General features: G+C 42.0%; 1 protein-coding gene across 3 annotated transcripts in view; it reads left to right on the top strand.

Annotated features, from left to right (window-relative positions):
* znf423 (zinc finger protein 423) overlaps positions 1–23295 on the top strand; it is a 194616-nt gene that overhangs the window by 39451 nt on the left and 131870 nt on the right. For all 3 annotated transcript variants that reach the window (XM_088079717.1, XM_042496260.2, XM_088079716.1), the window contains one exon: positions 12346–12555. In XM_088079717.1, the coding sequence (XP_087935843.1) occupies positions 12346–12555 (210 nt within the window). The remainder of the gene's footprint in view (positions 1–12345; positions 12556–23295) is intronic.

The raw sequence follows: 23295 nt of genomic DNA, 5'->3' as shown, positions 1-23295 counted from the left end.
ACTATTATTGCCTGCTTGTGACAGCGCACAGTGCATCTGTGTTTTTTGTGTGTAATGCAGCATTTAAGCCCTTCTGTGTGTGTATGTAATTTTTGTCAGTGTGTATGTGTATGCACTAAAAATTCAAATAAGGTGAGCAGCTGTTAACTTGTTTGCAAATATGCTTTTTTGCCGATTAGCGTGTGCATTGCGTGTGCGGCTGATTTTTATGTGTGTTTGTGTACATACTGTGTTTGTGTGTCTTTTCTGCTTCCTTCCATGACGTGAGTGGCTCTTTCATCATCCTGTTTCCAGACATTGGTGTTGGGTGCTGCTTTCCCTTGCCGCAGCGCGTCCCAGGGGTCTGTGTGTGTAGGTGTGTGCATATACATGTGTGAGTGTGTATCTGTGTGTGACGGGTACTCTGCGGCTCAGCAGATCACCTCCCGAGGGGAGAGGCCTTGTATTGTGAAAATACACACAGACACACACAATATACACACACACACACACACACACACACACACACACACACACACTCACACACACGTACACAGGCTATGGTGGGGGGAAGAACATGAGGTGGGAGGCAGAGGGGAGGAGGTGAGGAGAGATGGCCTCTTTATATAGCCACCAAACATACACCCACACACACCCACACATACACACTCGAACAGAGCAAGGCAGAGGGTGAGGGAGGGAGGGAGGGGTGGGGGGGTCATTCTCCGGAGAGACAAGAGAAGCAGGCCTGTGTTGTTGTGTCCAGCTGCACCTGTTCAGCCTGTGTGTGTGTGTGTGTGTGTGTGTGTGTGTGTGTGTGTGTATTTCAGCGTGCTTTTGAGTGTGCACTCTGTGCCAAATGTGTCCACCATTCTTTGTACGTGCCCACTTCTGAACATTTTGAGCTCAAATAGGTGCTGACGGTTACCGTCTCACCAGCAGTATCACCGCGCTGTAATACTGCGTTTAAATTCAGGGAGTTTTCAGCTGTATTTAATAAACGGACAGATTGAATTAAGTAAAAACGTAACCTCTCGTAATCAGATAGATATGTCATCAATACAACATCAGTGTGCAGAGTAGAGCTGCACAATTAACCCTTTGCAACCACAGAGCACAGAGCACATTGGCTTAATTTCTTTCCAAAATAATGGAAAGAAGGCAATGAGCAAATTAAGAAACTACCCAAAAATGGGCAAAAAAAAGGATTAAAAATATGTTTAGCCTATAAGAAAGAACATTACCTGAAAATAAGCACAAAAAAGAAAAGTTAAAAATAAACTTTAAAAAAAAATAGCCAAAAAAGTGTTAAAATCTAAAATAAATCTCAATATATTTTTGTGTTAAACAATTTTAATTATATTATTTCAGTAATTATGAAAATATTTTTTGCCTGCTGGTATATCTCTTGTCCTGAATTGTCCTGACTAAAAGGTTTTGACTCGGTAAACACCACTGACTGGCACTCATGTGATGCAGGTCTGACTTTAACCTCATAGCCCTGCGGAAGGTGGTGGTGCCCGGCCAGGTGCCTGTGAATCCTGGTCCAGTGTGGACTGCGACGTGGAGCAGAATGAAAGCCTTGTGTCGGGACTGTTTGGTTTCTAAACATTCTGCTGGAAGCTGCACACACACTTTTTCTCCACCTTTTGATGCCGGTTTTAGGCTTACACAGACATATGTGTGTGTGCGCGAGTGTGTTTTATGTATGCTTGGCCGACAGATATACATCTCTCTGAGCTGCAGAGTGTGTCCCAGACAGGCCACAGTACCAGATCCTGGCTGCCAAATCCAACACTTGAATAACTACCTTACCTTTGCAGTATTACAGTATGTTTTATTCCCCTTTAAGTCTCCCTCTAGCTCTGGCACTCTCTTTCAGTGCACTTCTATCACCCAGGGGCAGTTCAGGAACATTTCCCAGTGTTCATTAGTTCCCTAGTTTTCTTCCCGCAGGATATATAGAGATGTACATTGGTCATGCTGACTGTGTGTTTGATATTTGGTGTTCTAGTTTGTGTCTCCACTAGTGTATTTTGGCAACTGCTCATGACTTTGCCATGAAACCAAAGTCATACTGTGGGATGGAGCCTATCTATATGAAGTGTACTTGGATCCACCGTTGGGGGCTCTTTGTTCAGTATATATTAGGGGTGTAAATCACTGTGTTCAACACCATATGAATATTGCATCAATACTTCCGACAGCGATACGATATTTGCTGATATCACAGAGAATATGAGCTGATACAATATGCTCTGTAACACAGTCAGTTGCAGAGAAGGCTGCCACCTCATTTTTTGTCTTGCTTTTGGCCAAAAAAGATAAAAAAAAAAAAACAACAACATCTAAATAATTGGAAATAGTTAAAACTGCTTAATTCTTTCAGAAAGTGCTTTCTGGGAAAAAAAAATGTTTTCATTTTAATCCAAACTGTGATTTCTTTCCTAAAACTGACTTGAAGACAAACTTCTCCCTACATCCTCAAAACGTGGATTAACAACAAGATCTTTTAACAAATGCATAAAAATCAGCTCAATCATAACTGTCAAGTATCAAAGACAAAACAACTGTCTTTTGTAAATTGTGTTTTCCCCACACATACAACATGCTAACATTCTTAGCATAAGCCTATGGCATTTTACATTGCATAAATGAGCTTAGAGGCTAGCAGACTTTTACTTTTCTCATAAATTAACCAATTGATATGTATTACTAATGCTATCTCTTACTCGCCTTTGGTTTAAGTCACTGCATCCCCGACAGAACAACACGGATGAATTTCAGTCTGCATGCATGCTTTTTTCAGTAAAACATTGTTGTAACAGAGCAGCTAATACTGCTGCAAGAAGTTAGCAAAGTGAGATGCCCGGCATGTGTGTTGTGTTTCCCTAGTGCAGCTTTTGTTTACATATGACATGCTCTATCTGTTAACCCCGAGCTGCTTTCCATCGTCTACCGAACGCTTAGTGACGGTGACACAGAATTTCAAAACAAAGGCGCATCTGAGAGAGGATCATATGGATCAATGTTTACACTTTGCATCGATGATACGTGATCATTGCTCATTTAATCTATATATCGGTGCAAATAGATGGGTTGTTACACCCCTAGTATTTATTCCAGTTTTTTAGGAGAGAAGGGGGCAAAACCTGCCTGACTTTCTCTCTCCCATCCCGTTTGTTTAGGGCTTATTATCATTTAGCTCACTAATTACCTCAATGAACTCATTTCAACATGGGTAATGGGGAAAAGACACACAACTAGCAAACACACCCATGCTACGAACACACACAAACATCCACACAGACTCTTCTGTGAGCCTAACGAGTGGTGATTAGTGGGTCTCAGCTAGGCGTGGTTAGGCTGTGTAACATCATTCTGCACTGTGGACTCTGCTAATTCACTTCTCTTTATCTAATTACCCAGGGTGCGCACACACACACACAGACACACACACAAACACATGCACCAGCACACTGCAGACACACCACCTGCATATATCTTTCCTGCAGATATGCAAAGTGACCTCATTATTCCAGAGGTATCCATTTATATATTTATATTTTTATCTGTTAATAAACAGCCCATTGTCCTCAGGTTACTGAGGCTGGTGGTTACAGCCAAGAATATGGCTTATTACTGTTCCTCTAGAGACGCGCGGTGTAAAAACATCTTTTCTCCACATCCTTGCCTGATGTTGCTTGCTGTCATACACAGATGCCTGCATATGGAAATTGTCTTAAAAATAGGCCTTTATACATAATATGACTTTCTCTGGGGTGTCATGAGGGCTAGTTTATTGTCCATGAGTACATGACCGTCCCAGACCGTCAAAGATTGATTTATTCAGGAATGATATATAGTTTGAGCATGTAGCTGTTGCTGTGGCATGTGTTATGCAGATTTAAAAAAACAAGTATTAAGTTGACTCATAGATAAGTAATCCCTCTTAATCATCACGTCTGACCCACCAGAAGTGTGTGGTGGTATATTTATCTGCAGAGACCCACACTTCCTGGTTTTCTTATTATTTTACTGTTGTCTGGACTTGAGTGGTTTGAAGCAGAGTCCTGCATGGATCTGATTTTTAAGATCTCCTCCTGAACGATGTGCAGTACCACATCGGCCCAGCCACCTGCACGTGACCAATTAGTTTGCTGACTTGACCCCCAACTCAACATCCGCAGCCAGACCCAAAACTTCAAATCCTATCTTACTGAATTCATTGCAATATTTTACTTAAAAAAACATGTATCTCAATTTATTTGTTGTAAATTCATCTATTTGAAATTTAAATTAAAAAAAGAAAAAAACAACAAAAAAACAAACCAAAAAAAAGAAGAAATGAAGAATTTTCTTGTTTTAGTTTGAAAGTCATGAGTTCAGAGCAAATATAAGACATGGTTTTCAAAGTAAAATATTTAAATGAAATAAATTCTGTGGTGTTAAGATTTCTTAAATCTCTTATGTGCTTCCATAAATGAGACTTAGCTGCATTTGTGTGTATGTGTACACACACACACACACACACACACACACACACACACACACACATATATATATATATATACACATACATACATACATACATACATACATACATATATATATATATATATATATATATATATATATATATATATATATATATATATATATATACACATACATACATACATATATATATATATGTACATTTTTTTTTTTCCTGCAGACCCAAACGATGGTTTTCAGTCTTCATCTTTAGGACCCAGAACACTGCTGGTTTTCTGTCCTGCTAGTTAATTTCCTTTAATTGCTTTCACTGTGTATCCCAGGTGTGATTCAGTCCCTCATTACATGGCTAGAATAAAAATCAGCAGGACTCTGTGACTCAAGGATCAGTAATAAACCCATCTTGTGAAACAAATGCTTTTAGGTGAAAATGATTAGTGGTTATTTTATTGTTAAAAACATTTTCTATGTTTAAACTGTGTGATTTAGACCTAAAGTGTGTCTCTGGATGACGTAAGAATATAACAAGCAGCCTGAGCTCGGGATTGGAGGGTTTGTGTTTGTGCGTGTGTGTGTGTGTGAGAGAGAGAGAGAGAGAGAGAGAGAGAGAGAGAGAGAGAGAGAGAGAGAGAGAGAGAGAGAGAGAGAGAGAGAGAGAGAGAGAGAGAGAGAGAGAGAGAGAGAGAGAGAGAGAGAGAGAGAGAGAATGTGCAGTTATTCCTGGCATAGGGACAGTCTGTGACTCAGAGATAATGGTTCTCTGTAGAGCGTGTGTGTGTGCATGTGTGTTCGTATGTCTACGAGTGACTATAGCTATATGCTGCTGACGTGTGTGTGTGTGTGTGTTTTTGTGTATGAAAGAAGGAGAGACTGCGAGTGGATGGTGCACACATGCTATTTGCTAGGGACCACTGTCGTACTATTCAATCAATACCCCAACACACACACACACACACACACACACACACACACACACACACACACACCCCTCCGCACCCTAAGCACCCATGGGAGTGCCTGCTTTCATTAAGTAGGCCTGCTGCTTCTTTCTGGTGTAGTTTTGGGGGTGGGGTGTTGTAGAAAAGGGGAGAGGAAATGTAAGGGAGTTTTGTGAAAATATGACCAAGATGGGCAAGAAATAAGTCTAAAACATTATTAACAAAGCTACGTCCAGTAGGGATTTAGGGGTGCACACAGTTCGGTTCATACCTCAGTTTAGGATTCGCAGTTTGGTACAGTGGAAAAATAACAGTTGCATAAGGATCTTTTTGCTTTCACTTATTTTGAACAGACAGTAGTGCAAGTGTCAGACACTTAAAATTCTCTCGCTGGGGATTGGGGGAGCATTTTGCCCCCTGGCAACTCTGGTAAACTATTTTTTATTATAAATATAACGAACATTTCAAACTCTTGTGTATTAAACTTTACAAACACTGAACAGACAGGCAAACAGACTTTCCCAAAAGGCAACAGGTCACAACAGGCTATAAAACTTAAAACATCTCATACGATGTGGAATTGGAAAAAAAACTAAATACATAGAATAATATAAAATAAAGTGATGCATTATGAGGAGTGTAACTGAAGTCCGTTATAACTGTATTTAGGGGGCTTTCACATCAGAGACCCAGGTCTAAATCTGAGCACACTCAACCCCAAAGTGCAGTTTGTTTGATTAGTGTAAACATTGTGTAGCGCACCCGAGCACATTACACCAATCTGTGGCTGCGTGTGCCGGAAAAGGTTTCATGTGTACTCCTGTATGGTACGCGTCAGCCAACTGTGCAAAAACACAGAAATGGACTGCGATTTCAAGTGACTACAAGGAATTTTTCAGCCCATGCTGCATGCATGCAATGGGCCAAGCTAATATGTGCAATAATGAATGATGAATTCAAGCACTCCTCAGAAAATCCAAAATTTAAATTTCATTTGATTGGGAAGTTGTTCTGACTTTTGGTTTTATTAACTTTAAAGACATAATGTGGAAACAACATGGTTGGATGTTACAAAAAAAATTTGTTTTGAACTTTTTTAAAAATATATTTACATGGTTTAAACACCATATTAATAGCTGTTTATTGCTTCACAGTTAAGAATTATTTTCCCCCTGTTTATTGCAAATGACGCCTGAAAGAGCTGAACCAGGGCTACCCAGATTTGTGACGTTGCTATAGCAACCCCCCGCCATGCCAGCATCACATGCCACGACCCCCAAACTGCAAGAGATTAGTACAAATACACGACCTGTTACAGTCTAATGTCCAGCTAATTTAATGCTGATACACCTAAAAACTGTTTAAATTTGAAACCTTTTTGTACACTCTGGACACACTGATAAACATGTTTTCTTTTGCTGTTTAACAGATAAATGAGTTTAAAGTTGGTTTAATTGTGGGTCATAAATGAACAGTAATTCCTGTGTTTCTGAGATGCCAATGAAATTTCAAAATCTCTGACAAAATAAACATAAATCCAGGTTAATGACAAAAGTCATAAAACTTTAAATAAAAACCCAGTCCTAATTAAACATCCAGTCCCTTTTACAAGCCCAGTATAGCGACACATTTTGAAGCCTGTCTGCGTTAGAGGGGGGGGGGTTTACTTGCGCTTTTCACAGGTTTTTTTCTAGCCTTTGGGTCATTTCTTCTTTTGTTGCTCATTACCTTCTTCTCATGTTTATGGATAAAATAAAGCCCGGGTTAAATTAATCATTTGATTGCATTTCCCATCTTTGCTCAGCAAGTTTTGTGTGAAAGGAATCAAAAGCCTGTCCATTATAGACACCTGTCCCAAATAAAAGCCTCTTCAGTTCAGTGATTTAAGCCAATAATTGTCCGGGTTATCAAGTGAAGTGATGACACTTAGACAACAGCAGCGTGCCTTCTTAACATCACTGCCACAAAGCACGCGTCTGTAACTGTGCGTCATCGCTTCACACAAGCTTCCTGTCCCCTGTCCACAACATGAGACAGGTGTTTTCAGATTTCCACGCTCTGAGAAATATTTTCAAAGCGCTCAGTTTTGGATGTACCAAACGGTGGCTTAGTGTGTATGGAGGGGTAAACAGAGAGAGCGACAGATTTGTTGTCAGATTTGGCCAACCCAGTGCGTGCACCTGTGCTTATGGTAGTGACTCATTCAGTGTGTACTATCTTCGGCCTGCCTTTGTGCTGAAAAACTTAGCGTCGCAGCTTCATCACATGGTGCTGAGAACACAACGCAAGCACACATAAATTGACTGATGCAGATACACACTGAGGCCGAGCCAGGAGGTCTTTTACCACAGCTTCAGGGCGGTAATGATCATAACAGCTACAGTATCTAGTAGGATCTTACAGTTACAGTACTCTTTGTAGGGCTCCCATCAACTTCCCTCTGAGATCCATAAGAAGACACATAATTATCCTGTCCATGTGCAAATAGGAACACCACCAGCTGTTTTAGCCTCTCTTGTCCCTTTATCTCCTCTGTTTTGACACTAGTCTCTCTGTCTTTATCTCTCTGCACTGTGACCAAATGAAAAGGATGAGTATACAAGAAAAAAAACAAGCACTCTGAGAGAAAAGGAGGGAGAGAGAGGACAGAGGGTGCAAGATGGAGAGGTTTCATCTGGCTCCTCCCTCTGTTGCTATGACAGCAGGTTGTGTTGGCATGCACTGGAGTTGGCACTGCCCTCACCTCTGGCATCAGGGCACCCTGGGGAGTGTGTGCGTGTCTGTGTGTGTGTGTGTGTGTGTGTGTGTGTGTGTGTGTGTGTGAGTATATTCTTTGAAAAGAACGTAGGAGATGCTGCACTGAAAAAAACACACTGCAATTTGAAGAGAGCATTTATTTTGGTTCCAAAGCACACTTTGTGGAGTCTTTTTGTCCCCAAAATAAGAGATGTGCATGGTTATAAGATATAAACAAGTTCTCAAAAATGCCTTAAAAAAGTCTGTATTTTCCATTGCAGTGAAAGAACAATGTTTTAAGAATATTTTTTTAATTTTAAATTTTAATTTTTTTTACTGTGCAGATTTTATCTTACGCCTGTATTTTTGCACTTAACTGAGTTGAGATAAATGGGTAACTGGTACCAGTTCTGGTATCTGGAGTAGCTAAGAGTAGCCTTTTTAGTGCTTGACTTTCTCTGTTATAACAAAAACAAAATTTCTGAACAAGCTGCAGGCATGACATTGTAGACTAAAAAACAATTCTGCTCCTCTGTTCTTTTCTAATCACACATCGAGCTAATCTTCTGTCTTTTTTGGTCTAATAGTGTGTGTGTGTGTGTGTGTGTGTGTGTGTGTGTGTGTGAGAAAATTTACCGGGAGAATATTTCGATAAAACACAGTCCTCGGAGCTCTTTGGCCAGCGTCCAGACTTCAGTGTACCGTTTGGCGTTCCTTCTTGTCTAAATCTGCCGTTCTCATGCAAATGTGCTCTTAGGTACCCACATTTGGCACTAGTTTGTCCTGCATGAGGTTTTATATCTCAACTTGCTTTATTTGGAGGCCACTTTTGCAAAATGTTACAAGGCCAGGGGTCAGTCACAGCATCCCCATACATTTTTCTAGCTTAGGACATAGGATTTTAGGATGTTACCGGGATTTTAAGATATTTCTAGGACTTTAGGGTGTTTCTAGGATTTTAGGACATTTTCATGATTTTAAAATATTTCTGGGATATTTTCAACATTTTTTTCTACGATTTTAAGATCAGGCATTTTGACATCAGGGGCTTGGTTGGGACCTCTGTCAGGGGGTGCTGGGGATCCTCCACTGGCATCTTTTTTATAAACAAGCTTTATATTGCTGTTTTATGCACTCTGGCACCTTATGTATACTAAAAGTGCAAAAACATTCACAGTGTAAATCACTTTTTTTTATTTTGAATTAGAAAATGCTTAAAGGGGCAGCCCAGCACTCTGCCAGGGCCCAGATTTGGCCCTTAAGCCATAAGTTGAGTATCACTGTAACTGTGTTTATTCTGAAGCAGTTGTAGCAAATCATGTGCTGTGCTTACTGAAGTTATGGAAGCAATCTTCTGATCACATGTGATATCTGGTAGAATTATTGTCAGTCATGCAACTCCACATTGATATTCCAGCATTCACACACACGTGTGTTTGTGTGAGCTTATTTAGGTATCCAGTTAGTGTGTGCATCTGTGTGCTTGCATGTGCATGCATACCTGTGTATTTGTGATTGTGCACATTGTGTGCATACATGAGGCATGTGTCTGCGCGTACACGTGTGCATGTGTGTGTGTTTTGTCAGCCAAGGGGCCATTTTCTCTCCCTGGCCAGACGGTGCTCTCACCACTGGACAGATGGCCAACACCCTCCCTCTCTTCTTCACCATCCCTTCATCCATCCCTCCTTCTATCCCTCTATCACTGTCTTCCTCTCCTGCAGCCCCCCTTAACACCCCATCACCTCAATCCCTCGTTCCCCACCTCCCAGCATCCCTCCATCCCTCTCTCCCATCACACCTCTCCAATAATAAATCAGAGTGGGATGGAGCCCGTGCACCTCGCTCTAATCTCTCTCACGAACACAAACTCGACGACTAAGCTGCTGTTACTCTTACTTTTGTTTTATTGGACCTGAAATGATCAGATAGAAAACCAGTTTGTGCTTGCACAGATACGCTGATGCTGAGCTGACAAAGCTCTCGACAAGCTTTCAAATAACAAAAAAAAATCAGGATCATAAATCAGAAACAGAATCATATAGATGAAGAGCACGTCACAAAAGCGAAACACATTTTCTGCTTGCTGCTCACACACATAAAAGGAGGCTGAAAGCTCTTAATGGGCAAAAATGAGTCTTTTTTGACCCATAAGTGTACTCACTGAAGGAAGTCTATTTTTCATTAAAAGTAATGGATCTTATTGATTCTCTGTAATGGCCAGCAATTCAAATTCAGTAAAAGGGATTTAACTTTATGAGTACCCATTTATAAGGTGCATGTACTGTATACTTTCAATACAGCCCTGCAATTAATCATTGGCAAACCTTTTCCTTTTTCAGTGTTTTTGAGAGTCACTCTCTTTGCAGTCAACTCTATAGTCATTCTGGGAGCTTTAATTAATGTTCTTGTGGTGTTTAATTGCTTTTATTGTTGTAGAATATTGACACCTTTTCTTCCTTTTGCTTGCCTGGGTCCAGATTTTGAATGTTGCCTTTGTGACATTGAAACATTGGTTTCTTGGTTGAAAAGCAGCTATAGACAAAATAGACGCTGCTGTGGAGGCTTTTCTAAATTGACATGTCTTCTCATTATCGCCCAACATCCTAGTTTGTTTTTATTGGCTCCACGCTTAAAATCCTTAAAAATTCGAGTAGCATGACTATGCATCAGTGTGGACTTAAAATGACGTAAGATTCAGGAGGATACATCGGTCTCTGGTAATTAGTTAAAGATAATAGAATCCCACTCCTCCACAGAAATGAGTTAAGGGGGATTAACAGAGCTGTACTCAAGCCTACACCATTCATGGCCTACACACTGAGCATGTACACTTGTGCGGTGCTGCGTGTCTGTGTCGCTCTGCAGTAAGACACGGGTGTAAAAAATTTTAAATTCAAAACAACCATTAAACATGTTTAATGGCGACGAAATCAAACATATAAACCAATTTGCTTCATTATAACTCACAAGTTTCATGCACAAAACACTTGTCTCATACTAGATACATTCTCTTACAAATACAACATTATTAGCACAAACCTGCGTCATTTTACATTGTATCAATAAGCCTGCATGGCAGCAAGTGGAAATGTCCTCTACTCATATGAAGCCAGGAATAACATTTAATACATAAACATTTAACAAAGATAAAGTTACAAAATTCGGCTCAATTACAACTCACAAGGCTCACTGACAAATTATTGTCTTATACTAGAAATGTTCTCTTGCAATGGGGCGGCTGTTGCTCAGAGGTAGAGCAGGTCCTCCTCAAGTCAGAAGTTCCCGTCTCCTCCAGTCAACATGTCGAAGTATTCTTGGGCGAGATACAGAACCCCAAATTGCTCCCAATGCTGCGCCATCTGAGTTTCTTTTACTGGCATCTGCTGTCATTATTCAAGATTGTTACAACTTTGGACTGGTTTGGTTTTGTTCTAGTGATTGGTGCAGTATCTTGGGCTGTATGTGCTATGTTGGGTTATTCTCTGGGTGTTGCTCTGAGGTTAAATAATTTGAGACAGGAGGCAGTGTGCTACGTTAAAAAAAAAAAGAAAAAAAAAAAAAAGAAAGCAGAGGGCACAGAGCAAAAAATTAATTTCTTTTACTGCATCTGAAGCCATAAAAGTTCAACTCATTCATGTTTCCTCTCAATACTTTTTTCTGGCTTTTTAACCATCTTTCCCTCAAACTTAGTTTTTCTTGTCCTTCATCCCTTGCACTGACATTATGTAACTCCATCTTTTCTTTATTTTTCTCCTCTCCTCTCCTCTCCTCTCCTCTCCTCTCCTCTCCTCCTCTTGAGCCAGTGTCTTCAGTGTCAGTCCTATTGGATCCTCGGCGTTTATAATGTGATAATAAGGTGTGAAAATAGAGACACAATGGAGCAGTGAGGATTGGGGCGACGCAGCCTTCCTCTGGTCCCCTCTCACACTCTGCCTGTCTGCTACCAGGACACACACATTCACACACACACTCCATCACATACCAGAGCGATGTTCCAGACACTCATTATAATAAAGTCAAGTTGCACATCTCAGTGGTAAAATATATTAAGTAGAGAGACCAAGAAAATTCCATTTGTGCAAGTAAAAGCAGGCCAAGCACAACATGTGAGGGTGATGAATATGTCAGTGACTTCTTGGGAAGTTGCTTCAGCTTTTAAACTCACGGTTTTATGATGTGTGTTTGTCTGCAGAGGTCCCGGCGTCTGACCGAGAGGCAGAGCCCAAAGAAGGTCAGGGGGCGGGCGGTGAGGATGGAGAACAAGAGGAGCACGATGAGCGCGATGACCGAGATCATGACGATGAACTCGATGACGAGTCCATGTTCACCTGTGACAACTGTCAACAGGACTTTGACTGTCTGGCTGAGCTCACTGAACACAGAACCAACCACTGCCCAGCTGGTAAGAGCATTCATGTGGATCCAACTGACAAGCCTCAAGCTTTACACTTGTTTCTGACATCAGAAAATCCCAGAAAAAGCAGCTAAATGTCCAACATTATCACGTCATTGATACCGTCACACACTTGGAGTCCTGTATTCATCATTGGTGGGTGCAGGCACAGACATGATCAGGACTAGTTAGTGATAGAAACCTGAATATTCAATGATTGAGATAGCTGACAAAGAAAGGTTAAAACAGGAGGAAGAGGAAAAACAAACACATTTTTTTAATATTATTACTTTCTCAACAGTTAAATCTGTTATTTACTCACCTGAGGACAAACATTGAAGCTACTACAATGCAGATTTTCAGAAAATCATTTGTTGTCTCTTTTTCATTTCATTCATGCAGCTACCCTGACACACTGACATTTTTTTTTCTGTAATTGATTCTCATTTTAGGATTGAGGTAGAACCAAGTCAAATTTGTTATCATACACTCCGTACACTAATTTACAACCACTTAAATGTGACATGAAAGTGATTTGTATTTGGTGTATATTTGTGCTGGATGTATTTCAGCAGGCTGTTGTCATGGGCTGTAGATATGTTTTCCTACGAGAAGTGATGCAACAAAATTTGTACATATTTTTCTTAATGATGAACCAGTATTTTGTGCATAACTCACGTCGTTCAGAAGAGTGGTTTCCAACTGGTCACAGGGTCCAGATTTTTCCTTAGTCCTTAGTTCAAGGTCCACACATCATAAATTACCACATATTCAATTTCATTTCACAAAATCTAAACAACACATTGGCTTAGAACACAAAGAAAATAAAAAGTGCAAGAATAAAAAGAAACCACTGCAAAAGAAACTGCAATTCAAAATAACTTCTTGATCACTTGCGGTGTATTCAGAACAAGATAAGATCATTCTTAATGGTCCATTTTCACAAAAATTTGTCTTGCATGCAGAATGAACAGAATGACATAAAAACAAATAACACACATAAACATCTGTAAGGTCGCCGTCACGCTGTCATCAAAAAGACAATGCAATAAGCAAACATGCGTCCCTCCAACAAACATTGTTACGTGACAACCACATCCACATAATAGAGCGAGGGCACAGTGCCTTTTCCTCCTAATACGATCCCTTTAACTTAGAATGGACCTGCGACCCACTTTTGGACTGCAACCCACCAGTTGGGAACCACTGATTTAGATGGCTGTGGTCACGTTACCTATACGCTGATGGGAGTAAAGAACGAGTGGCTCTGATCTGTTTTGATTGGGGTGGTGGATGACAGGACTTTCACAAAACACCATAATAACTTTACTTACCAAAACCTGGACTCTGTAACTGTGTTAATAACGTAACTCTATGTTAAGGACATTACGTCATTCGAGGGGTGCTAATCCGTAGGATGTCATAAAAACTGCTGTGAGGATACAGTGATTTTGGTGGCAAGGTGGCAAAGATGAAAAGTGTTTGAAGTTTCAGGGAGGTGATAGGCCTCCAAACACAGCCAGTCTTATAGGTTTCTGGATGAGTCAGACTCTCCCCTGTTTCTCAATACCTATAGCCATCGGATTCAGTTATACCCATGTGTCCCACAGGGAGAGACTTGTACATACACACACACACACACACACACACACACACACACACACACACACACACACACACAAAAGCCGTTATTAGTACTGGTGTAATTAATGGAGGGGCTGAAAGGAACGCGGCGGGGGCATCTGGTTCCTACAGATTAATCCAAACGCTCGCTTAACAAGCCAACACACACACACGTACACACACTTTCTTGCTACTGCAAGGCAGTCTGCCTCTTAGCGTGTGAGAGTGTGTGTGTGTTTACTTTTGATAGGGGGATGAAGAAATAAGGAGAGAGGGGGATGGAGGGCTTTGTTTAAACTGGTGAAGATCGTGTTTCCAGAGACTGTGTAATGTCGATGGTGAGACCCCTGCCTCAGCAACCTCTCATTCACCCGCTGGCCTGACACTCAATCCCACCACCATCACTGGACTTGGTCTCACATGCAGACTTACAGAGATGCTCAGAGATGCAGTATACTGCTCAAATAGTGATAAATATAACTGGAATTTACAGGATTCCAACATGTGTCAATAATGTGAACACAAACAAGGGAATACAACAGAAATGCACTTACAAGAAAACTCTGAGGCTCAGTGAGAGTGTTCAACTCTTCTTTCAGACAGTGGCAAAGGGGGTCCCACTTAGGTTTTTTTGGGGGATGGGGGGCAGAGGCAGTGCACTGTGTAGTGCCTTCATGGGAGGTTTGAGGTGGTTTATAGTTGATGTGTAACACAACAGCGTCAGCCTCTAGCGTGACATATTATGTGTCGGTTGTGTTTTCTAAACAATAACAACGGCATTAACGTTTTAGTAACAATGTTTCAATTTCTCTGTTATATGGCAACTGATCTCATCCTCTGCCTGGAGGGTAAGGATCTCCAGAATCTCATTGTTCTCTCAGTTTGTGGACATTTACAGCCAATTTTCTTTCAATTGGACTCCAACTGTTACTTTTTAAATATCCCGGGGTGGGTTGCATGCAAAACACGTCAAAACATCACATCTCCCCACGCATGGTCATGTCTTTCAGCTTTACCTGTTTTCAACACTTACTACTGCTGTTTTTTGGCTCAGGCATCTGTGCCCCTTTTTCGCGATCATAAGTTATACAAAAGGGCGAGCAGGCATAACGGCACGATATTCCTGCCTTGAACAGGCAGTGTAAAAGCAGCTACGGGTAGCTGACTGTCCTGTATCTGCATGTTATTTGGTAGCTAGAAGGGAGTCCCACTTATGGGGGGTGTTTGGGCCAGCGGCGGTGCACTGTGTTATTCCTTTATGGGAGGTTTGAGGTGGTTAATAGTTGTGATTGCAAAATGTGCCAATATCAGCAGCCATCAGAGGCCCCTATTCTCATTTTTTTAAGGGGCACCAAATGTTTGCGTGTTTTGCCTCTCCTGTTGGTGCGCCCCTGATTTCAGATATAAAGCTTTACACTGGTTTCACTCAAGCCTTGTTAGCCCGGGCTATTACAGAGTAACCTCTAGGTAATTACTGTCTTTTTTATATATGTGAAACCGATTTATGCTCTTACATTTTTACATGTCTTTTTCGCTCCCTGTCTCTCCCACACACACATAGAGTCATTTACTTCTGCATGCCATGTCACACTGAGACACACACACACACACACACACACACACACACACACAGAATCACACCGCCAAGAGCGCAGGGCTGCTGTCAGAGCGCGGGATGTGGCCTGTGATTTCAGCACAGGAGTCTGGGGAGGGCTACATGTTGCTGAGCGAGAAAGCAGAGTAGGGAGGGAGGGTGAGAGGGAGCGCAGAAGAAAGAAATGAAATGAAATGATAAAACATGTTTTCCCCTGGAGAACGAGTGGTTGAGATTGCAGAGTAATCCCCCAGCTCGGCGGGATGTGTGTGCACTTGCATGCGGGGGTTTGTGTATGTTCCTCCATGTGTTGGTGCGTGTTATTGTGTACACGGTTGTACATGTCTGATGTGTACGCAGGAGCGTGTGTGTGTATGAAGTTCGTGGTGGGACCACAGCTTTCTGGTTATTATTGAGGAGAAGGCTAAATTAAAACACATGGACTAAAGAATCCTTTTAAGTTCTCTGGTGGAGACCCCGGGGAGCCAGTTTAGTGGGAGGGCATGGGACGCACACACACACACACACACACACAAACACAAGAAACACACAGCCCGGTGGGGATAAACACACGCCACACTGCATCTGCATGAGAGAGTTAATGTGTTCATGCATTTTGTAGTTTTATGGTGTATGTGTTTGTCCCTGAGCAGAAACCAAACAACTCAGACATCAGCCATCTTGGTTGGGGGTGACAGACGGGGGCCATCTTGCCAGAAGTAGCTAGATGTGATGTATGATGTGTTATGACCAAAATACATATGTAAGTTAAACCAAAACCACAGTTGTTCCCAGTCAGAGGGTGTCTTTAGTGTTAGTGTCTTGTCAGTTATTTCAAAGTCCTCCAGTGTGTGGTCGGCATAACTCAGATTCACATTGAGAAACTAACTCTGCTCGTTGTAGAGGACGTGCAATTACGTGCTTTTCTTTTTCGTAATTACTGAATCAGTGATGCATAGTATGTAAAGTTGCAGTTCTGTGGACTTTACATTATTCTCAGGTGCAGCTTGAACATGAGGAAGATAAAAGAGGACATAAGGCAATTACAGGCAAATAAAAATCAGTCGGCTGTAGGTCTTTGAAACGATTTGTCAGAATTTTTACACTCTATATAAGCGTAATAGATGGTGTAAAATAGCAACATTAAGTAAATATCCAGTGTGAAAAACACAAATAAACACTTTGAAAATGTATTTACTGTGATGCTTTAATCATAACTTCAGACAAAACAAAGTATTCATTTGTGTTGGGAATTCAGTGAAATGAAAATGTGGACAAAGTCCTCCTTTGTGACACAAATAAGTGTTTACACAGTACAGCCTGCAGCAATTATACAGATCCTCCACAACACGACATGTCAGTGCCAGTCTCTTACAGTTTCCTGTCGACATGTTGTCCACTGCCAGCGTTTTCTGATGTACATCTTAGTCCCAGGTGCTGGCTTGAGAACTGTGTTAGTTAGCGCCGAATCCTCTGCAGAAAAAGCACTGGTATCTGTAATGCTAACTATACTGTTGTAGCAAATGGGTCCCAAGTTAGCAGCTAGCTGCAGCTATAACGTTGAATGGGTCCCAGGTGCGAAAGTGAAGCACCAAGTAATTCAGTGCCACTCTAGCAGAAGGCCTATAAAGAGGCACCATTAATTTGAGTGGAAATTGGACAAACACACGCACGCACACAGTGGCACAGATCGATGACACATAAATGCGTGTACACCCACTCCAACACGCACATACCCACAGACGCCTCACATCTGGTTAATGTAATGCCACATCAATGTGCATGAGCCTGACTGCTCAGCTGGTTGTGTGTGTGTAATAGAGATTGTGTGCTTCTGTTTCAATACAATTATTATTCCGTTCCACTGCAGCTTTAAGCCAGTGTGACGGCTCTGCTTTTAAATTGTGGATAAAATACTCTGTGTGTGTGTGTGTGTGTGTGTGTGTGTGTGTGTGTGTGTGTGTGTGTGTGAACACTGTAGTTACTTTCTTTATATTGTGTAATTATGGGTTTGCTAGCATATACTTTTCGCACTTTTGTATTTTAAAAAAAGAAGTGTATAACTTGTATTTTATGGACACCTGAGGGTAAAAATGGCTCCGATGTTGTGAGAAAATATGGATGATTAATATTCTATAGCCCTGACCTTATCAAATTCAACTGTCATCACTATTGTTGACATAACAAAAACAAGGAACTATTCTGACCCTTCAAGTTTTCATTCATTTTTTCTGGTTAATTATATAAAAAAACAGAAAGTTAAGTCCCTCCGCCTCCCTGCAGAGACACAAAGAGACTAAGTTGTTGCTGTGATTGTATGAGCTCTGCCTGCACTCACACAGTGACAGGGCTAACTGTTGCATCACAAGGCTAGTGTGTTAACTAATGGTTATTGATGGGTTTATCGACATAGTCAAGCCTTTTTGTTGAGAGTTTGTTGGATCTTTTTAAAGGGTTGATGTTGAATGTGTGAGTTGCTGGTGTTGTTTTAGCTCATGCTAACGCTCAGAGGTCCTTCAGTGCTGCGTCTCACTCGTTAACGGCAGCAGGAAGTTTGCTCACCTGGTGTGGAGTTAGGTGTTTGGGGATCAGACCCTCTGTGCAACCATGTTGTCTTCCTCTGAAAGTGTAGAAGTCGTCCACACTGGCAAAAAAAATGTTTGGCTCTCTAGTCAGTGTGCCGCACTTGTTCTTCTTCTCTGTATTTATTCGAGGGTTTCAAAAAACCCCATTTTTTTTAAATCATGCTTTTTATTGCTTCACAAAGAAAAAGACAGAAACCTAAAACATGACAAGTAAAATTACATGTACATATGATAATAGATGACAAGACAATAAAAGTACATTGGAGAACAAATCATTCATTAACAAGAAAAAAAGAAAGGTAAAAATATATATATAACTTAATGAGTAAACTAGATACATTTAAACAGCAGGTTCCCAGCACCTACATATATCCCTGTGATCCTGACCCCACAACAGTAATACATACATACAAGCAAAAATCTAAATAAATAAACAGGTAAAATAGAAAATAATAAAACTAATTCTAAAATTAAATTTAAAGAAAACAAACAAACAAAAAAGCAAGAAAATAATTTTTTAAAAATGTAAAAAATAATAATTAAATAAATAAACAAAAAAGGTATACCATCACCCACTGTGTTGGGGTGTGTAGATTGCTGCCCTTGTTGAGTCAATGAAAGCATTACTGCACTATTTCTCGGCTATAATTGTATTATGAGTATTATACGTAATAATATAAATTTCACATTATGTTCTGATAACTTATCCGCATGATATATATTGTGCATCCCAGTGTTCATTGTGTAAGAGCCTTCAAATTTTGTTTAATTCCATTTCCGTTTGAGGCTTTGGCCAAACATGTATCTATGTGTATATGTGTGATGTGTGTTTACGTTTTCATGCAGGTCTGTATCCTGTGTGTGTGTGTGTGTGTGTGTGTGTGTGTGTGTGTGTGTGTGTGTGTGTATGTACAGTATGTGCGAAAGAGACAGAGTGAGAGTATGAGTCGGGGGAGTGTCGATGGGTCTCAGTAGGAGTCAGAATGTGGAGCAGGGGCTCCCTGAGGAGAGACGGAGCGGAAAAAAAACTCCTACAGATCAAATGGAGAACATTCTCTGGCCCTGGTCTGCCACAGGAACACACACACAATCACACACACAAACACATCCCATGAGGGAATACCTAAAGCTATCTTAGCAGCCACCGCATCCCAAGGTTGGGTCAATGTGATGTGTATGGAGCTTAAAACACGCTCGCAAGGTGTTAAAAAACAGCCGTGGAGGCCTTGTGTTTGTGCCGCCGCTGCCAGTTTGGTTTCATTAAAGCTGCCGCACACACATCCGCACACACACGTCAACAGCGTCCACACGCTCATGTTAGGTGTGAGTGAGAGGGAGACAAGAGGGTGAGAGGGCGAGAGATTGTTAAAGATGTCGGTGAAACCACTTGAGGGGGAAGAGGAAGTGATGAGAAGGTAGGCACCGAGTAAACGAGGGAGCTGTCAGTCAAGGCGGGGGGGCGGAAACTGCCGCTGTCAGTGACAAATAGCAAGTCATTAACCCAGCTAGTCGCTTCTTAGATGGCGAGATGGTGTGGGCGGAAAATGGTGTGTGTGTGTGTGTGTGTGTGTGTGTGTGTGTGTGTGTGTGTGTGTGCGTGTGCGGGAGAGAGCCAGATACTGTGCATATTCTTTCCGAAGGTATTTGTGAGGTCTCCGTTAATTGAGCACATACAGCTGCACTCTCGTCTATTCTCTTTCCTCTCTCGGTGGGGGAGAGGAGAGATTACCAGGGAGCCTGTCTAGCTGGGAGGAAAGGGGGAGATGGAAGTGGAAAAAAAAAGAGTGGAAAGGAGTAACTGGGGACATGATGAAGACAGGTGAGGAGGAGGAGGAGGAGGAGGAGGAGGAGGGCTGGGAAGTGGAGGTAAAACTTTAAAAAATGTGCAAGAGGAAGCTAAAGATGAGGAAAAGGGATGAGGAGAAAAACATGGAGCAGGGAGGAGAGCGCGTCTGTTAGTGCAGGGGCCCTTGGGTGACTGGTTTGCATCCCGTGGGACATCTCCCCACTGCTAAGCTCTTACCGTCTGTCGCAACCCGCTGTCACACACACACACACACACACACACACATGCAGAGAAACACCCTCTTGAGCACAGAGATACACACACACACACCTCGCTGCGTCTGTCGTCAGGATAGCAGCTGAGTCCTGTGAGGCCAAGACTCTTATTAAAACCACAGATCACTTTCTACAAGAGAGGGAGAGAAGGAGAGGTAGGAGGGGGTGTAATCTGAAACAAAATTACAGACAGCCTCCTGCACTCTGGCCTGCCACTGACTCTGTGTGTGTGTTTGTGTGTGTGTGTGTGTGTGTGTGTGTGTGTGTGTGTGTGTGTGTGTGTGTGTGTGTGTGTGTGTGTGTGTGTGTGTGTGTGTGTGTGTGTGTGTTTCTGGTTCGGTAGCTGTCGTTGATTGACAAAATAAATATTACTCTCGTTTCCTTTATGGTCACTGTTTTCCAATTGGCTTTCATCCTCTCCGCTCTTGTCTTTTTCACCCTCTCCCTCCCTCTTGCCCTCTTCATCACCATGTGCCCCCTCTCCCCCCTCCTCTTCCTCCCCTCTGTGTCTCTGTACCCGGGGGTGGCCCGAAGATTCCTGTGCTAAGCCCTTGGCATACATACAAGTGCACAGCGCACACACAGACACAGCTGGCTGCCGCTCAGGTTTTCCAGGGAGAGAGCAGGAGCCCGGCACCAGAGGAGAGAGGGGGGGAGTTGGAGAGAGGAGAAGAAGAAGGGGAGTAGGGGGGGCAACATGCAGAGAGGGAGAGGGAGGGATGGCAGGGAGGGGGTGAGACGGAGAAGGGTTGTTGTGAAGTCATTTTTCATCACAGGGTTCATTTTTCACTGCAGAGTTCTCCCACTCTCTACATCGCTCTATTTCTCTTTATCTGTCCTCTCCTCCTCCCGTTCCCCTCCCTTGATCCCGCTTTGTCTCTCTTTATCTTCCCTTTTTCCTATTTTTTTTTTTTTATTGTCATCCTTTCTCTCCCCCCCTCCACCTCTCTGTCTCTCTCTTTTTCTCTCTCTCCCTCTTGCCTTCCCATCCTCTCTCCGTCTCTCTCTCTCTTTCAGCCTAGTTTCTCCTTTATGAAATATGGATGGGAGCAGTTTTGGGCGCGCTGAGAGGTTTGCAGTTGGAGGGAGGGAGGGATGAAACTTGGGAACTGGCAAAGGAAGGAGGGAGGGGAGAGACAGAGCGAGAGCGAGAGAGGGAGAGAGAGGGGAGAGGAGGGAGGGAGCTCGCGTCTCAGCAGACATGCCTTGTGCATGCACCTAAACACCTCACTGAGCAATCTGTCAACATGTCAGCAACACATGTTTGGTAAAAAAAGAGGGAGAGCGGTTGGAAGGAGAGAGGAGAGGGTGAAAAAAATCTCTCCTCTTCCAGTGGGAGTAATGGCTCCCACCAGGGCTCTGGAAATGCTTTGAATTCAGCAGATTTCTATTGCGGGGTCCTCCCCCGGGGGCGTCTTTTTACAATGCCTGCATCTCAGAAATTTGAGCCCGAGGACCCCTGGGGGCGTCCTTTCATAATGCCTGAAAATGTAGGGTTATATTGTGTGCTCTTCCCCATGGGGCTTTTATTAATACCTGTATTCACTGCCACTGGAAATTACACAGGCGGCGCTGCAGGGGCCCGCGCTCGCTCCAGGAAGGGAGAAAGACTCTGCAGGGACGTTTTCTCTCTTCTCCTCTCTCTTCTCTTCCCTTCTTTTCCCCCCCTCACTCTCCCTCCCTTCCTCCTCCCCCTCCCTCTCCTCCTACTTTGACTCTCTTCCCTTTTTTCTTACTTAATGCAAGAGTGAAAAAGAAGAATTTGCCAAAGGACACAAGAAGTGTGTTGTGTGTGTGTGTTGGCACCAGCTAACCCCCTTGTATTCAGCCCTACTTTGCTCAGAGGAAAAGAAACACTCGATTAAAAATGTAACTTCCCTCTTCCCCTCTTCTTTCTCTCTCATCTCTTCCTCTTCTCTGTCCTTGTGTGCCTGTGTGTAGATCTTACAGCGAGTAAATATTTGTGTGTGTGTATTCAGGAGTGTATTTGTATGTGTGTGTGTGTGTGTGTGTGTGTGTGTGTGTGCGTGTGGATGGAGACAGAAAAAGCCTAAATCTATAGTCCAGTGCGGAGTGGGATTTTGCGAGCCGTGTAAGCAGACAGAGACGACTGCTTCTGTCTCCAAACATTCATTAGAATTCTTCAGCCAAAGGGTTTGCAGCTTCTTTCTGCGTGTCAATGTGTTTGTGTGTGTGTGTGTGTGTGTGTGTGTGTGTTTATTGATCAAATATTTACACAGTCAGATTATAGAAATATACATTTACATATCTTTGAATAAATAAAAACGTGTTTGATCTCCTCAGTCAGACTGTTTAGATTTCAGATTTAGATGTTGCACTCTGGCGGTTTCAGTCATGACTGGACACACTTTTTACATTTCATCCACAACAAGATGATCCTGAAACTCTGAAGCTCATTAAACTTTGGATGCACTCCCGTTATGAAACAAGTGATGCTGATCATAATTTTTGGACTTAAGGAGTTTCCTCAAATAATGCTGAAATGTGCAACATTTCTGTTTTTTTTTTGGTTTATTATATATCAGACAAAGTATTCAATCATAATATACTATTTTGAGCCTAGATTATGCATTAATTGAAATAAGATAAAAGTGAGCTTCTGCCCAAAATTCATCAACTGACTCTTAAACATTACCACTTTTTTGAGGAGATGAAGCCGAGTGCATTTTTAAATGAGGTCCTTAAAATATTTGGGATGTCTAAAATCTCAGCATGTGTATTAAAGTTGTTTCTGCACAACATGCTCTTGATGTATTTTCCTATAATAGCCCTCTGACAGAATTTGACTTTTAAACCATGCACAAGACCGCACCACAGACAGTTGTCTTTTGCATACAACAAAAAATCCAAACATTCTGCAAAAGA

This window comes from Plectropomus leopardus, chromosome 7 (genome assembly GCF_026936395.1).
Source record: "Plectropomus leopardus strain MGB_pleo_1.0 chromosome 7, ASM2693639v1, whole genome shotgun sequence".
Taxonomy (NCBI): Eukaryota; Metazoa; Chordata; class Actinopteri; order Perciformes; family Serranidae; genus Plectropomus; species Plectropomus leopardus.
The sequence above is the reverse complement of the archived record's forward strand: the minus strand, read 5'-3'. Positions and strand labels throughout refer to the sequence as shown.